General features: G+C 51.7%; 1 protein-coding gene across 2 annotated transcripts in view; it reads right to left on the bottom strand.

The window, feature by feature from the left end:
• Positions 1–18146, bottom strand: part of CDH23 (cadherin related 23) — a 425144-nt gene that overhangs the window by 28290 nt on the left and 378708 nt on the right. Inside the window, exons 37-47 of one of the 2 annotated variants that reach the window (XM_038744221.1) lie at positions 16692–16913; positions 16371–16490; positions 15638–15818; positions 13436–13569; positions 11561–11770; positions 10139–10246; positions 9146–9248; positions 6997–7122; positions 5316–5519; positions 1621–2079; positions 651–767 (exon numbers count right to left, since the gene is read on the bottom strand). In XM_038744221.1, coding sequence (XP_038600149.1) covers positions 651–767; positions 1621–2079; positions 5316–5519; positions 6997–7122; positions 9146–9248; positions 10139–10246; positions 11561–11770; positions 13436–13569; positions 15638–15818; positions 16371–16490; positions 16692–16913 — 1984 coding nt within the window. The remainder of the gene's footprint in view (positions 1–650; positions 768–1620; positions 2080–5315; positions 5520–6996; positions 7123–9145; positions 9249–10138; positions 10247–11560; positions 11771–13435; positions 13570–15637; positions 15819–16370; positions 16491–16691; positions 16914–18146) is intronic. The other variant, XM_038744217.1, reaches the window with a different exon arrangement.

The raw sequence follows: 18146 nt of genomic DNA, 5'->3' as shown, positions 1-18146 counted from the left end.
ATCGACTCGGATGGAGGGGAAATCTAGCTCTCATAGGGCCCCTTTCCCTCACCATCAATCGATCAATGGTATTTATTGAACACTGACTGTGTGCAGAGCACTGTACTAAGCTCCTGGGAGGAGACAATACAATAGAGTTGGTTGTAAGCTCATTAGGTGCAGGGAACACGTCTACTAATTCTGTAATATTGTACTCTCCCAAGTGCTTTAGAAAAGCACTCTGCACCCAGTAAATGCTCAGTAAATACTATTGATTGATAAATACCATTTGTTGAGAGACATATTCCCTGCCCACAATGAGTTTACAGTCTAGAGGAAAAGTCTAATCCAGATCCCTCTGACTGTAGTGTAAAACCATTAATTTCCTCTCACCCCAAACAATACCTCTCCACATTCTCTAGGACAGGTGTAGCAGTCATCCCTCGGATTTATGGTGTTTTTATTCACTGCACCACAGGGCCCAGCCATTCCTCTAGGCCAGGTGTTGAGTCCTGGGCACGTGGGTTCTGGATGATGACTCCAGCGAGGTTAATCCCTCCAGTACCGCCTCCCCCTCCCACCTCTGTCGGCCCATGCCCTATGCCCTGTGGTCCCCGGGGTGATGCCCAGGGCAGTTCTTGGCAGTGGGAGGACGGGGGTGGGACCCTTACCATTGGGCACGCTGACAGCACGCTCAGGAAGGTCACTGGCACCATCAAGCACCGAGATGGTGACCTCATAGGTGGCGACCAGCTCTCGGTTCAAGGGGGACTTCACCAGCACGGACCCTGGCAACCCCAAAAGTTTCACTTAGTGCATCGCCCAACCTCAGACCCCCAGCAAGTCAGGAAGGGGGAGAAGGAAGACCCCGACTCCCTAAACTAAACTCTCACTCCTGACTTCCTTCCCTTGCCCACCCCGGTGACCATCCCTCTGCCTGTTTGACCTAAGGACTGGTGCCCCTAATTCCAGGGGCCAAATGGTCCTTCCCTCTCCAATCCTAGGGTGAGGCAGGGCAGGTAAAGGGCTGGGACCTTTTTGGTCTCAACCCAAAAGTGACCCACCGGGCTCCCCCGGTGGTTCTGTGGTCACTTACCCAGAGGCTTCCTCCTCCTCCTCCTCCTCCTCCTTCTCCTCCTCCTCCTCCTCCCTCCTCCTTTGCCCGCTTCCCATCTCCAGGCTGGGCCTGGCTGGGGGGGTGGGCATCGGGGAAAGGGAGTGGGTCCGTTCAGTCTGCAAAGGTCGTGCCCCAGCTGCTCTGACAGGGAGTCAGGCTAGGTGCTCGGGGTAGGGGAGAGGAAGTGGCATGGAGGGCACGGTGGATGTGGATGTGAGACAGTGGGTGGGGTGGGCAAAGAGACGAGGCGAGAATGATAGAAAAACAGAGCTCAAACCTGCGGGCCTGAAAGCCGGAGGGAAGAGAAGAGGGTTGAAATCAGTTAGTCTAGAGTGCAGCCAGGGCCGGGGAGAGGGAGAGAGAGAAAGCAACAAAGAGAGCCCAAGGCAAGCTAGGGAGAAAGAGCAGTAGGGAGAGAGGAGAGAAAGAGAAAGCAAGAAAAAGGAGGTGCAGGGAGAGAGACTGTGAGAAAGAGACAGCATACTAGTGAGAGAAGACCCCCCCACCCGCCCCAGGCCACATACCTGTTTCCGCATTCACGGCAAATGCCTGGTCCTGTTCGGTCACCAGGTGATCCGTGTCGTCCTTTGCCACGATGCTGACGATGTGATACTCCAGCCGGGGGTTGAGGTCACGGTCGATGGCGGGTACCTCGGCGATGATGGTGCCCGGTGAGACGGACTCGGGCACGCTCACGGTCTGGACAGGGTCGAGGAACTCGGGCCGAGAGTCATTGACATCGTCAATGAGGATGGTGACCACCGCGGTGCCCGAGAGCGGGCTCGTCCCCCGGTCCGCTGCCACCACCGTCAGCCGGTAGGCATCCTGTTCCTCCCGGTCGATGGTGGCATTGCCCACCCGCACCAGGCCGGTGATTGGGTGAATTAGAAAGCGGTCCTGGGCCCCACTCTCTATCCGATAGCTCAGCTGCCCATTGGGTCCGCTGTCCTTGTCGCTGGCAGTCACCTGGAGGACAGAAAATCCTGCAGGGATGAGATGGGGACAGGGATGCCATCTACATTTGGATGGACCCTGTGGGAGAGGGATCACTAGAGGTTGCGAGAAGGACAGCTTGGGGTGGGAGAGGGTAAGTTTGGAATGAAGAGGGGGGGAAGTGAGGGGTAATGGGTGGACCATTCCTGTCCCTCCAAGTGTCCCAAGGTCTGGGCTGTGCAGATCATTCATTCATTCATTCATTCAATCGTATTTATTGAGTGCTTACTGTGTGCAGAGCACTTACTAAGCACTTGGGAAGTACAAGTTGGCAACATATAGAGATGGTCCCTACCCAACAGTGGGCTCACAGTCTAGAAGGGGGAGACAGACAACACAATGAAACATATTAACAAAATAAAATAAATAGAATAGTAAAGATGTACAAGTAAAATAGAGTAATAAATATGTACAAACATATATACAGGTGCTGTGGGGAGGGAAAGGAGGTAAGGCAGGAGGGATGGGGAGGGGGGAGGGGGAGAGGAAGGAGGGGGCTCAGTCAGGGAAGGCCTCCTGGAGGAGGTGAGCTCTCAGTAGGGCTTTGAAGGGAGGAAGAGAGCTAGCTTGGCGGATGTGCAGAGGGAGGGCATTCCAGGCCAGGGGGAGGACGTGGGCCGGGGGTCGACGGCGGGATGGGCAAGAACGAGGCACAGTGAGGAGGTTAGTGGCAGAGGAGCGGAGGGTGCGGGCTGGGCTGTAGAAGGAAAGAAGGGAGGTGAGGTAGGAGTGGACGAGGTGATGGAGACTGTGAGCCCACTGTTGGGTAGGGTGTCTCTATATGTTGCCAACTTGTACTTCCCAAGCGCTTAGTACAGTGTTCTGCACACAGTAAGCACTCAATAAATACGATTGAATGAATGAATGAATGGAGAGCTTTGAAGCTGAGAGTGAGGACTTTTTGCCTGATGCGTAGGTTGACTGGTAGCCACTGGAGATTTTTGAGGAGGGGAGTAACATGCCTAGAGCGTTTCTGCACAAAGATGATCCGGGCAGCAGCGTGAAGTGTAGATTGAAGTGGGGTGAGACAGGAGGATGGGAGATCAGAGAGGAGGCTGATGCAGTAATCCAGTCGGGATAGGATGAGAGATTGAACCAGCAGGGTAGCAGTTTGGATGGAGAGGAAAGGATGGATCTTGTCAATGTTGCGGAGGTGAGACCGGCAGGTTTTAGTGACGGATTGGATGTGAGGGGTGAACGAGAGAGCGGAGTCGAGGATGACACCAAGGTTGTGGGCTTGTGAGACGGGAAGGATGGTAGTGCCATCAACAGTGATGGGAAAGTCAGGGAGAGGGCAGGGTTTGGGAGGGAAGATAAAGAGTTCAGTCTTGGACATATTGAGTTTTAGATGGCGGGCAGACATCCAGATGGAGATGTCTTGAAGGCAGTAGGAGACACGAGCCTGAAGAGAGGGAGAGAGAGCAGGGGCAGAGATGTAGATTTGGGTATCATCAGCGTAGAGATGAAAGTTGAAGCCGTGGCAGCGAATGAGTTCACCAAGAGAGTGAGTGTAGATAGAGAACAGAGGGGGACCAAGAACTAACCCTTGAGGAACCCCTACAGTAAGGAGATGGGAGGGGGAGGAGGAGCCCAAAAAAGAGACTGCGAATGAACGGCCGGAGAGATAAGAGTGAGTGATTTCCACAGTGGCTACCAATCAATCTGCGCATCAGGCAGAAACTCCTCACCCTCGGCTTCAAGGCTCTCCATCATCTCGCCCCCTCCTACCTCACCTCTCTTCTCTCCTTCTCCAGCCCAGCCCGCACCCTCCGCTCCTCCGCCGCTAATCTCCTCACTGTACCTCGTTCTCGCCTGTCCCACCATCGACCCCCGGCCCACGTCATCCCCCGGGCCCGGAATGCCCTCCCTCTGCCCATCCGCCAAGCTAGCTCTCTTCCTCCCTTCAAGGCCCTGCTGAGAGCTCACCTCCTCCAGGAGGCCTTCCCAGACTGAGACCCTTCCTTCCTCTCCCCCTCGTCCCCCTCTCCATCCCCCCATCTTACCTCCTTGCCTTCCCCACAGCACCTGTATATATGTATATATGTTTGTACATATTTATTACTCTATTTATTTATTTTACTTGTACATATCTATTCTATTTATTTTATTTTGTTAGTATGTTTGGTTTTGTTCTCTGTCTCCCCCTTTTAGACTGTGAGCCCACTGTTGGGTAGGGACTATCTCTAGATGTTGCCAATTTGTACTTCCCAAGCGCTTAGTACAGTGCTTTGCACATAGTAAGCGCTCAATAAATACGATTGATGATGATGATAAGAGGAGAACCAGGAGAGGACAGAGTCTGTGAGGCCAAGGTTGGATAGCGTGTTGAGGAGAAGGGGGTGGTCCACAGTGTCGAAGGCAGCTGAGAGGTCGAGGAGGATTAGGATAGAGTAGGAGCAGTTGGATTTGGCAAGCATGAGGTCATTGGTGACCTTTGAGAGGGCAGTTTCCGTGGAATGTAGGGGATGGAAGCCAGATTGGAGGGGGTCGAGGAGATCATGGGCCGGCCATTCAGTCAGTGTGACCAGGAGCTCAGTAGGTGTTTGATCAATATCGTCAATTGAGTGATTGGTCTTGGGCTAGTACTCCTGTAATGCTAGTCAGTTAATCATATTACTGAGCACTTACTATATGCAGAGCACTGTACTAAGTGCTGTGGAAAGTACAATACAACAATAAACACACATATTGCTTGTTCACCATGAGCTTACAGTCCAGGGGGAGACAGACATTAATATAAATAAATTACAGCTATGCATGCAAGTACTGTGGGGCTGAGAGGGGGGATGAATAAAAGGAAGAAAGTCAGGGAGCCGCAGAAGGGAGAGGGAGAAAAGGAAATGAGGGCATAGTCAGGGAAGGCCTCATGGAGGAGATGTGCTTTTGATAAGGCTTTTATGGTGGGAAGTCATTGTCTGCTGGATATGAGGAAGGAGGGCATCCAGGTCAGAGTCAGGGTGTAGGTGAAAGGTTGGTGGTGAGATAGACAAGATATAGGTACAGTGAGAAGGTTAGCATTAGAGGAGCGAAGTGTGTGGGCTGAATTGAAGTAGGAGAGTAGCAAGGTGAGGTAGGAGCGGGCAAGGTGATTGAGTCCTTTAAAGCCAATACTAGGCTCTTAACTCCCCCTGAGCTGTTTGGCAAAACCCCCTGGGTTCTGCCCCCTTTGCACTCCCACCCCTTACCCTCTCCCGGGCTCCCCCACCCACCCAGGAAGTCCCCGGACCTGGTGGGCTGTTCTCCGGCATCCGGACAGTCAGTGCCGCAGGGGAGAAGATGGGCTGATTGTCGTTGTCATCCAGGATGGAGACGTGGAGCTCGGCAGTGCCATTGAGTAGCCCCACATCCTCTGCCAGCAGCAGCAGCTCCAGGTGTGGCGGGGTGAAAGCTTCCCGATCCAAGTCAGTGTCTGGGCGCACTACCACTATGCCTGGCCAGGGCCGCGGAGCCAGGGGAGGCCAAGGGAGAGAGGCAAGCACATGCATGGACAGTGTTGGGATGATGGAGACGGGCAAAGTGTGTGTGTGTGTGTGTGTGTGTGTGTGTGTGTGTGTGTGTGTGTGTGTGTGTGTGTGTATGGGGGAGTGGGGATAGAGGGAAATGGAGGGAAGAGTGGGGAGGCAGGAAAGGAGGAAGAGGAGAGAAAGGAGGGAGAGGTAAGCAGGAACATTATCCACACTGAAAACTGCTGTTTCCTCTTCTCTGGCACTTCCAGGAGCTGAGCCCTATCAGAGTCAGGACCACTCTTTAAAGGGACAGAGTTCAGTTCTCAGACCTGTGAGGGGAGAGAGCTTGGTGCCTCTCCCATTGTCTCCTCCATTATACTGGAGTTCCGTGAGGGCAGAGACTAATTTCACTTTTCTTGTATGTCCCCAAGTGCCCCCGTCCAGTTCTCTGCACACAGTAGGTGCCCAGGTTACACTGATGATGGATGAAGTTTCTACCAACGGGAATAATGGATAGGCTACTGTCCTGAGACCCCAGTGTCCAGACCCTAACCAGAGGAACCGATTTTAGTGTGGCTAATGTGTGGTGCATATAATAATAATAATATTAACAATAATTGTGGTATTTGTTAAGTGTTTACTACGTGCCAGGTACTAAGCGCTGTACTCTCTCCCCTGACAATCATGTTCCTAGTGGGCAACGGCCCAAGCCAGTAGGCGAGCAGTGGGGGGCAGGGGGAATATGCACATTGTGAAACACTTTTATGGTCTTTGCTCACATTAGCCAGCTACAGGCAGAATCAGGACTAGAATCCAGGTCTCTCACTTTCCAATCAATCAATCAGTAGTATGTATTGAGCACTTACTGTGTGCAGAGCACTGTACCAAGTGCTTGGGAGAGTACAATAAAACAGAGTTGGTAGACATGTCCCCGCTCACAAAGAGCTTACAGTCCAAAGCAGCACTCTTCCCCCCACGGGCATCGATGGACTGGTGTCCCCTGGCAACGATACAGAGGCGATGGACTCTGGAGGGGCTCTCGGGCTGAGGAAACAAACTCCTCCTGAAGATCTATCCAGTTTCTCTCCTCTGCCTGTCCAGGCCCAGCCAACTCTGCACCAAACCCCCACAGGATATAAAGGGACTGGGTGACTGGGTGACTCTGCTCAGAGCCCCCACTCAAATCTCAGGGCCCTGGAGCATTCCCAAGGCATTAGTCCCAAGATGCAATGGATTCAGCTCTCAGCTCCAGGAAAGCAGTCAGGGGGAAGGGGTCGGGCTCTTTCTCTTCCCCTAGAATCTAGCCCACTGTCCAGGAGCATTGGACATAGACTCTGCGGGGTGAGGAGGGTTTGTGTGTGTGTGTGTGTGTGTGTGTGTGTGTGTGTGTGTGTGTGTGTGTGTGCACGCATGCACACGCGTGCACGTGTTGGGAGGGCAGGGGGCATTTTGGGGGCTCACCAGTGCTGCGGCTTATGTCGAAGAGATGACTTTGCTCTCCTAGAAGTGTGTAAGTCACCACGGCATTGATGCCCAGATCTTTGTCGAAGGCCTGGATTGGCCCATTCAGAACCACGAGAGGGGTTCCTGCACCAGACAGAAGAGGAGTGGATTGTCTCTGGGTGAAGGGACTTCCTCCCGTCCTCCCCCCTCCCCTAACCCGGCACCCCTTCCCAACCCTGGGTGACTGACAACAATGGCTGACAGCAATGAATGTGGAGGACAGAGAGGATAGGGTCCCAGGTGGGACCCTGAGGGTTGAGGACGGGAGAAGGAGCAGGGCCAGATGGAGCAGCCTTGGCAGACTGAACCCAGGAGCCTCTGGGTAGTGGCCTCAAGCCCTGCTGGGGGAAAGAACAAAACAGAATCATGAGCAAGCCCATCCAGGGACCGGCTGGGGGCCCAAGGCAGACTTGCCAACAGGGGACATGCACATACGTGGGCTACCTAAGTATGTGTGTGCATGTGTGACTGAGGAAGCATAACACAAACCCGGGTTCAACAGATCTTTTTTGGTGTTTGCATTTCCACAGGATGACACTTGTGTATGAAATCCCAGATATTGTAGTTCTCACTGTCCCTTGCTCTCCATTCTCCCATCTCCCACCCATTGCAGGCACCTTCTCCCTATGTGGTATAGCCTCCCTACGGCTTCACCAAACCTTTTTTCTCTCCCTCTCTTCCAAGTTCTCCTAAACAGCCACTTCCTCCAGAAGGCTTTGCCTGACTAATCTTCTCCCATTCCCCTCATCCAAGAGCAGATCACGGTCATCCCACGACTATTATGGGATGAGCCCCTCAGCAGGCATGTATTTATCAACTCTTGTTTGGTAGTCCATCATGTTTATCATTTGCCACTGAGGGTAGGGCTTTTTATTTCCATGGACTGTCTCCAAAGAGCCTAGGCCAAGGTTCTGCTTACAGTAGGTGGCCTGCACCCTCTTCTAGGCTGGGCAGGGAATGTGACCACTCATTCTGTTGTATTGTAGTCTCCCAAGCACTTAGTACAGTGCTTGGCACATAGTAACTCTCAATGAATACCATCGATTGATTGCTTGATTTTCTGCACACAGGTTTCCCAGGACAGCCTAGAGGAGGCAGAAACTTGAAGAAGGCATACAGGAGGCTGCTGGTTGCTCTCAGGGTTCCCCTTGCCCTAACACATACCGCTGGGCCAGCTCCAATCCTCCCTCCATCAATCTCGGATCCAAACCAAATCTCCAGCACAAAAGCCACCACAAGAACCACTCCAGGTGCAGTCATCCCAAAGCCCTTCTCCAAAACTTGACACTGGGGGCTGAAACCCAGAACTGGCCTCTCATAATAATAGTAATAATAGTAATGATAATGGTATTTGTTAAGCACTTACTATGTGCCAGACTCTGTTCTAAGCGCTGGGGTGGATACAAGAAAATCGAGCGCTTAGTACAGTGCTCTGCACACAGTAAGTGCTCAATAAATATGATTGATTGATTGAGTTGGAAGGTCCCTGTCCCATGTGAGGCTCACAGTCTCAACCCCCATTTTACAGATGAGGTAACTGAGGCCCAGAGAAGTGATGTAACTTGCCCAAGGTCACACAGCAGAGAAGTGACAGATCTGGGATTAGAACCTCTGACCTTCTGACTCCCAGGCCGTCCTCTATCCACTAGCCTCCCATCAGGAGGCCTCTTCATCTCAGACCAGTTCATATCCGAGAATCCCAGGCACAGGGGACAAACCCTTCCAACCTGAAGGAGGGTGGTGCTTGGGAATCAGAGGAGGAGGGTAGAAAGAGATATCCTCTGAATCTCCCTTCTTGGGAGCATGTCGAGGATGAATGGGGCTGACTGTCTGCCAGCTCGACTGAAAGAACCATCTCTCTAGAGATCCTGCCTCATCAGATGAGGAGGGGCAGCTAATAACCCTGCTCAGGTCCTCCAAGGAGTGACCTCTGCTCAGGTCCTCTCCTTCATCTCTGGGGGTCAATGCCCAGTGCCCCCCAGGGAGGTGAGCTGAGAGGTTAGTTCCCTTCAGAGAAAGATGATCTCCACCCCCCAGCGCACACCCCCAGGGAATAGACTGCTAGCTCAAGGAGACTCCCAGAGACTTGTTTTCCACAGGGATTCACCTGCAGGGGAGTTCTCCATGATCTCCGCCTCGTAGGAGTCTTGGGTGAACAGCGGATGATTATCATTCTCATCAGCAATTAGGACCACCAGCAAGTCAAAATCCTGCAGGGTGAGAGCACAAGAGAAGAGCTGGCAGGTGGGAGATGGGGGAATGGATCAAGGGGGGAATCTGTGTTGGGAACCCAGGTGAGTGAGCCAGAGAGAAGGCGTGATGGTCTTTTTAAAAAAGTCAGAAAACCCTTCTGTAAGCCATTCTAAGCATTGGCACCAATGACCACCAGAGTGTCTGGGGAGGGCAGAGGGAGCAGAGAGGAGTAGAGAGAAAGGGCAGTAGCAGGAACTTATACTGAATTCTTATTGCTGTAGGGGCCTGCCGCCCCTTCTTAGCTTCTGTGATCCTTATGGACCCTAAGTGATTTTTCTGAAATTACCCCAGTGCTTGGTGTATTGCTTTGCACATTCCAAGGGCTTAATAAATACCAGAAAAAAATCACAAGGACAGTGGTAATGGTCCGAGAATATATTTCTGAGGGCAGGGGCTGCAGACCTCACCCTGCTCAGCACCACGGAGAGCTCCAAGGGGGCTCCGCAGGCAGGGGGTGTGGAAAGCTAATAATAGTAATAATTGTGGTATTTATTAAGCGCTTACTATGTGCCAGGCACTGCTCTAAGCGTTGGGGGGAGATACAAGATAATCGGGTTGGACACAGTCGCTGTCCCACATAGGGCTCACAGTCTTAACCCCCATTTTACAGATAAGGAAACTGAGGCACAGAGAAATTAAGTGACTTGTCTGAAGTCACACAGCAGACAAGTGGCGGAGCCAGGATTACAATCCAGGTCCTCTAACTCCCAGGCCCGTGCTTTTCCCACTAGAGCCATGCCGCTTCCTGACCTTCTTTTCTTCCAACCTAGTCTGTCCCCGGCTGCCCATCTCAGTCCTTCGTCCTCCCCCTGGACCCCAGGGTGTCGCTGGCACCATTGGCACGCACCCTCCGGGCGATGCGTGGGTTCTCGGGGTTGTCCTTGACGGAGACGGTTAGTTTGTATTCTGGGATCCTCTCCCTGTCCAGTGGGCGGTTCACAGAGACAACACCTGTCTGGGAAGAGGACAGACCGGGAGAGGAAGGGGCTTTAGAGAAGGGGAAGAGGCTCCCAGTCCCTGGGACCCATACACCCTGAAGAACTTGTTGGGTCATGCAGTGAATGAAGCTCTTCTTTTTCCAAGGTGGAGGCTGACTCTGAGGTTTGGGGTGGCTGAGATCAAGTGAGCAGTGTCAGCAGGAGGGAGCAGTTTGAGCCCTAAGTGACAAACTATTATTACTATTATTATTATCAGGAATAATAATAATAATAATAATAATCATGGTTTTTGTTAAGCACTTACTATATGCCAGTACTAAGTGCTGGGGTGGGCACAAGCAAATTAGGTTGGACAGAGTCCCTGTCCCACATGGGGCTCACAGTCCCAATCCCCATTTTACAGATGAGGTAACTGAGGCATAGAGAAGTTAAGAAACTTGCTCAAAGTCTCACAACAGAAAAATGGAAGAGCTGGGATTAGAACCCAGGTTCATCTGACTCCCAAGCATTTTGTGAATGAGGGAACTGAAGCACAGAAAAGTTAAGTGACTTGCCCAGATTTACAGAGCAGGCAAGTGGCAGAGCTGGGATTAGAACCGAGGTCCTCTGATTCCAAGGCCCATGCTCGTTTTTATGGTATTTCTTAAGCCTCCATAGCTTCCCACTAGGAGGCCTCTTCATCTCAGAACAGTTCACACCCATGAATCCCAGAGAAAAAGTGAGAAAAACAAAAACTTCCATCCTGAAGGAGGGTGGGGCTTGGGGTTAGGAGGAGGTGCGTGGGAAGAGGCTGTCTCTGAACCTCTCTTATTCCTGGAGGCAGATGGAGGTTGAATGGGGCTGGCTGCCTGTCAGCTCAACCAAAAGTACCATCTCCTCAGAGATCCTGCTTCATCGCAGAAGGATTGGTACTTGGGATACAGCATTGTCTGAGGCTTTGTTTTACTGTGTCTGGCCTAGTAGAAGGAGCACAGGCTCTTTATGAATAATAATAATAATAACAATAATAATTAATAATAATATTTGTTAAATGCTTACTATGTGCCAAGCACTGTTCTAAGTGCTGGGGTAGATGCAACCTAATCAGGTGAGTGAGTCTCACATGGGGCTCATGGTCTTTAATCCCCATTTTACAGATGAGATAACTGAGGCACAGAGAAGTGAAGTGATTTGCCCAACGTCACTCAGCAGACAAGTGGCTGAGCCGGAATAAGAACCCATAACCTCTGACTCCCAGGACTGTGCTTTATCCAGTAAGCCTCGATGGATGGTGGGAGGCAGGCTCGGTCCCTCAGCCACTGGGGGTGGGAGGGGCGGCAGGCAGGGCTTACCGTGGCATTGATGAGGAAGGCACGGTCCCTGTTGCCGGCTGTCAGGTTGAAGGTCAGGAGGGCATTGCGGCCACTGTCGGCATCGCTGGCACGGATTTGGGCCACAAAACTGGAAACGGGGCTATTCTCGCTGATGGTGACATTGAGGGGCAGGTTCAGCAGCACCGGGTCATTGTCATTGATGTCCAAGACCCTCACGCCCACCAGGATCTGGGGGCAGGGGGCAGGGGTGGGGGTGAGGAGAGGGGGGAGGAAAGGACAGAGGGAAAAGAAGAACAAAGAAAAGGGTAGGGGTGGGAGTTGTCTCTGTGCGGAGACACCAATACATTAGTGCTTCTAGGCCAGCAGGACATCTGGGAACTCGGAATGAGACTCGCTAGTGGGCAAGGCAACCCAGAACCTCAGACCCGATGCTGAATTCGAAGGCAAATCCCTTAGAGGCAGACAGCAGGCAGCCATTATGGTGGAGGAATGATTCATAAATGGTAAAGATTGGCAATAACCATGAACGGCACAGTGATAGCCATCTACCAGTTGCCAGAGATTCACTCATCTGGGAACACAGCAACTGGGAAGTGTAGCTAATTACATTAGCTCTTGCTTTATGTAAGCAGCAGGAGGATTCCTGACATTTATGTTTATTTACTTAATTTATGTTTGTTTATCTGATTAAGTTGATGATGTGGTCAGGTAACTTTAGTTTCAGGAAGTTGTTTGGTTTCCTCATTGACAGTGCCTATATAGCTACACTACACAAAGCGGCATATGGACTAACAGGAACCCAAAGGAAGTTTAAAAATTCACAGTCCTTACTGCTTTCATTTTTATGCTCCTTTTTATAGTTTCTTTTCTCACCTGGTTTGCTATCAATGGTCTCGCTCTCGTCTTTCTAACACACTGCACACTGGCTATCTCAAACAGCTGTTGGTAGGTGACAGCTATCTGTCAATCAGTGGGGCTCTGGTGCCCAGAGAAATGGATCTGGGGATGGAAATGGCTGTATCCCTGCCAATGGTTTGGACATCTCCACACCCTGAATGCCCAAGCTTCTGGGACACGTGGTCGGTGCTTGAGAGGAGGTGGAGTTATTGGAGGGGACCCTTCCCGGTATGAACCTCAGAGAAGGCACTAGAAATGGCAAGAGAGAGGAGGCCAGAGATCAAAGGACAAAACTTAAAGAAAAATACTGGGAAATGTCATTTAGGGGTCATCTCTGTGGTCTGCACAGCTTGATGGTGGCAGTGGGACACTTGGAGGAACCATGTGATAGCTGCCCTCCTGGCCACCTATCCTTATCCATCCACCTAACACAACTAATTATTCCCTGCACATTCCCAGTTTTCTCCCAGGTAACCTGTATCGGATGGCCTGTTCATGTATTGATCCAATCAGACCTGAAGATATCCCCCGCCTGCACAGATTCCTGTGGCAGAAGATCGGGGATATCGTGGGCCCCATCAGTTAATCAATCAGTGGTATCTATTGAGCACTTGCTGGGTGCAGAGGGCTGTACTAAGTGCTCAGGAGAGTTGGTAGACAAATTCCCTCCCCACCTACATTGAGCTTACAGTCTGGAGGGGGAGATAGACATTGATATGAATAATAATAATAATTATTATTATGGTACATGTTAAGTGCTTACTATGTGCCAAGCACTGTTCTAAGCACTGGGGAAAATACAAGTTTTTATTGAACGATCAGTCATATTAATTGAGCACTTACTGTGTGCAGAACACTGTATTAAGCGCTCGGAAGAGTACAACAGAGTTTTAGACATGCTCCCGGCCCACAATGAGTTTACAGTCTAGAGGGGGTGACAGACATTAATAGAAATAAATGTATTCTGTTGATCTCCCTACCTTACCCAGAACTCACCGTGGAGCTGAGGGCGGGGGTGCCCCTATCCCGGGCGCAGATGGTGAGGTTGTAGAAAGCAATGTTCTCCCGGTCCAGCTCAACATCCTTACGGACTCGCAGCTCCCCCTCCACTGGAGAGATCACAAACTCCCCTGGGCCCCACATTGGGCAAGAACAAAGGATTTCAAGAAGGAGGGAAGGACTTGTAAGTAACCACCGGTCCAGCCTCCCCTCCCTCTCCACTAATGGAAAGTCGGTGATAAAGGTCAAGTCATGGCGATGGGGGAGGTGGAGAGGGAGGAGTGGGGTCCCTGAGTTCCCCCTCCCTCCTGAAATGTCCTTTCAATTCTGAAGGAAATGAATAATGGGGGACTCTGATATTAATAATAATTATGGTACTCGTAAAGCACTTACTATGTGCCAAGCACCGTTCTAAGCACGGTGGTAGATACAAGTCACTCAGGTTGTACACAGTCTCTCTCCCACATGGATCTCACACTCATATTCCCATTTTACAGATGAGGTAACTGAGGCATAGAGAAGTAAAGTGACTTGCCCAAAGTCACAGAGCAGACTTGTGATTAGAACTCAGGTCCCTCTGACTCTCAGGCCTGTGCTGTAGCCACTAGGCCACACTGCTTCTCAGCTGATAGGGCCATGGACTCGCATACTTATTGAGAAGAGGCTCTGGTCTGGAATAGCAGGACACCCAGTAAGGCCTTAGATGAATCGATCCTTCTCAGGATGGACCTAACCACCTCTTCCTCTTCCTTCTTTCCTGAAAATCCCCATTACACCTTACATTCCCAAAGGTCTGGGGCACTACCCTCTTTGGTGCCTTGGATGTGGAGTTGGGAAGGGCAGGGCCAGTGATTGCATCCCTCTTCTATCTGGGGACTTGTGCTTCCTTTGTGAGACAAGGCAAGCAAGAAACTTGGTATTTCTCTAGAACTCTGGGTCCTCTACAGACAGGACTTCTTCACCCTCCCACCAGGGGGGGAGGATCCTACTACCTGTTTTACAGTAAAGGAAACTGGAGACCCGAGAGGGGAAGTAACTTTCCTAATGAAACTCAGCAGGTCTTAGTCTGAGCTGAAAACAGGCTCTCTGGAACTCTGAGTCCTCTACAGACAGGACTTCTTCACCATCCCACCAGCCCTAAGATGTGGGGGAAGATCCTATTACCTGTTTTACAGTAAGGGAAACTGGGGACCAGAGAGGGGAAGTAATGAAACTCAGCAGGTCTAGGTTTGAGCTGAAAACAGGCTCTGGGCTGATTAGTTTAGTAGTCTGTACCCATGCTCCTCTTTTACACTTCACCCCGTGCATCTTGCCCTCCTTCTTTCAAAACAAGAAGTTCAAATCTGCCTTGGCAGGCAATTGGGATTTCCCAAAAGCTTCACTCAGCTCCCTAGTCCTTCCACATCCCATCCTCCTGGCTTTAACATGCAATAGGAGGCCATAAAGTTTCCTTTGTGGGAAGGATGCTTCCTGTAGTGTTCTATGGTTTTTCTCTAGTACCACCCCCTGCCTGACCTCACAACCACTCCGCTTAAGCAGGCTCCACTGTTCCCAAGCTCTCTGCTTAGAGAGGCTGCCCTCTGACCTAGCCCAGAGAGGAGGAAGGACTTGCCCAAGGTCACCCAGTCAGTCACTGGAGGCACCAAGACCCATGTCCCCAGATTTCTGGTGCCCCAAGGGGCAATAATGATAATTAATAATAATGGTAGTTAGACACTTATTATGTGTCAAGCCCTGTTCTAACTCCTGGGGTAGATACACAATAACGAGGTCCCAATAACAAGTCTAAGAAGGAGGGAGAACAGGTATTAAATCCCCATTCTGCAGATGAGGTAACTGAGGCACAGAGAAGTTAAATGACTTGCCCAAGGTCACATGGCAGACAAGTGACAGAGCTGGAATTACAATCTAGGTCGTCTGACTCCTAAGCCTGTGCTCTTTCCACTAGGCCATGCTGCTTCCCCCTCCTCCTTGACCAAATCCTCCCCTGTGATTAGCGGTGCTCCAGTTGATGTCACCAGGTGGTTGACTGACATCCAATGCCCCCAAGCTTTTCTTCTAGGAGGGGTCCCAAGGAGCAGGGTCCACACTCTGGAAGCATCTGCCTTCTCCCTTTTCCCGTGGGTGAGGCCTCGCAGGTGTCTCATTGGCCATGGACCCTTCGCCACTAGAAACATCCCGGTCCCCGGCCCCACTCACCCAGAGGGTCCCCGCCCACAATGCTGTATTCCACCTGCCCGTTGGGCCCTGAATCGCCGTCCACAGCCAGGAAGGTCCACACCCTGGGGCCGGGCTGCCCTTCGGTGATGTCAAAAGGCCCCTCGTAGGCTTGGGGAAAGGTGGGCCGGTTGTCGTTGATGTCGTTCAGGTTCACCAGCACCTGCGGAGGATCCAATCACAGCTCAGCCTCGGCGGCCCTGGGGGATGTTGCGGGGGCTGGGGCTGACTGGGGTGCTGAGGGGTGCTGGGGAGCAGGGGCTGTGCCCTGACAAGGTGGGGCTCACATAAACCCAGTGGGGGGTCTCTTGGCTGGGGAGCCAGTACTTTGGCCAGTCTTGTTGTGCCCACTCCCCTCGGGGCCAGTTTGGAATGGGTTTAGCCAGGGAGGGCATGGAGGCTGCTCCCATTCATACAGTAGGGCTTGGCTTGGGGACCTTCTAGGCCCCTGCCACTAGGGCCCACTGGTCAGAGACCCAAATCCCTTTCTCTTGCCCGATGGGAGGGTGGCAGCAGCAGCAGGAATGGGACCCCCTCCACCCAGGATTTTGGCTTAACCCCAGTGATCCAGCTCTTCCATCTTGTCCTTTCCCCAGGCCTGGGCAGGCACCTCTCCACTTCTGGTCTGTAGCCCCCACCCTCTCCCGCGGGCCTCCAGGCAGTCAGCGCCAGGAGAGGCAGCCCCGGCCCCTGGCTCTTGGCAGGCAGCACACACCGTGGCAGTGGAGGTGAGACGGCGGGAGAGGACTGGGCACTGGTCAGTGGCGGTGACGAGTAGTGTGTACCGCCCGTGGCTGATTTCATAGTCCAATTCCTTCATGGTGCTGATCAGGCCCTGTGGGAAGATACACCCACACACAAACATCCACACATCCACACACGCACCAAACTGGCACTCACCCTTACCTCTGCCCCCATCCCCCCCCCAACACACACACACACACACACACACACACACACATACAGGACTCCGGATTTGGTGGAGGTGGTCGGCAGGGTGGGCAGGGGCATCGGGGGGGGGGGTGGGGGCACTGACCGTGATGCTGTCTATATAGAAGGTGTTGATGATGTTGCCCTGGGTGATGGCGTAGATGACTGAGCCATTGGGGCCTTCATCCCAGTCCAGAGCCCGGACGGTGATGAGGCTGGCATTGAGGGTGTCCGGACCCTCATCCAAGGACACCTCGTAGTGCTGCTGCTGGAACACGGGCGCATTGTCGTTCTCATCCAGGATGGTCACGTACACTGGCGTGGTGGCCTGTGGGGGACAAGAGCCGGCCCAGGAGGGCCGGTAGGTGCCGTTAAGTGGAGGCTGCCCGGAAGGCCAACTGGGGCCTCTGAGTCCACCTGGAAGTTTTTCAGGACTGGGCTAGACCAACGTGCCCCAGCAGGGGTGCAAAAAGATCAGAGGCTGGGGAGAATGCACCATGAAGGCAGGGAACCAACAATGGACACAGGGTAAAAGACCCCCATCTACAAGAAATGACCTCTATAGAGCAAAACTGTTTGTTTACTTTTTTCCTGGTACTTGTCAACCCCTTACTTGGTATGCTGTACCAAGTGCTAGGGTAGATACAAGATAGAAGAAATAGCATGGCCTAGTGGATAGAATATGGGCCTCGCAGTCAGAAGGACCTGGGTTCTAATCCTGACTCCTCCACTTGTCTGCTGTGTGACCTTAGGCAAGTGGCTTAACTTCATGAGCCCCATGTGGAACATGGTCTGAGTCAGTCTATCATATTTACTAAGCGCTTATTGTGTGCCGAGGATTGTCCAACCTGATTAGCTTGTATCTACCTCAGTGCTCAGTATAGTGCCTAGCACATAATAAGCACTTAACAAATACCATAAGAAAAAGATAATCTGGTTGGACACAGTTCTTGTCCCACATGGAGCTCATAGTCTAAGTAGGAGAGAGTACAACTTAGTCCCCATTTTACAGATGAGGAAATGGAGGCACAGTCCCGGTTTGGCCTCTGGACTGCTATGTGGCCTTGGGCAAATCACTTAACTATTCTGTCCCTCAGTTTCTTCATCTGTAAAATGGGGAGGATACCCACTCTCCTTCCCCCTTAGATTGGAGGCCCCATGTGGGCCAGGGACTGTGTCTTATATCTACCCAGTGTTTAGCACAGAGTATGTTCTTAACAAACACCACAGTTACATTATTACTGAGTTTACTAGCTGCAGAGCTCTGTAGCAGGTGAAAGACCCAATCCCTGTCCTTGAGGAGTTTACAATCTAATAGGGTTGACAGATAATCAATCAGTCACTGGTATTTATTGAATTCCTACTGGGTGCTGACCACTGTACTGACCACTTGAGAGAGTGAGTTAGTATAAGTTACCTAGGGGCAGGGAACAAGCCACTTCTATTTTTCTGTATTTCCTAGGTGCTAGTTCAGTGAGTTACATCAAATGGGTGCTCAACAAATATTACTACACTACAAAAGGAGAAGATCAGATTCCTGTTCATGAGGAACTTACAGTAT

This window comes from Tachyglossus aculeatus, chromosome 3, assembly GCF_015852505.1.
Source record: "Tachyglossus aculeatus isolate mTacAcu1 chromosome 3, mTacAcu1.pri, whole genome shotgun sequence".
Lineage (NCBI taxonomy): Eukaryota > Metazoa > Chordata > Mammalia > Monotremata > Tachyglossidae > Tachyglossus > Tachyglossus aculeatus.
Note: the sequence above shows the minus strand (reverse complement) of the source record. Positions and strands in the feature narration are given on the sequence as shown.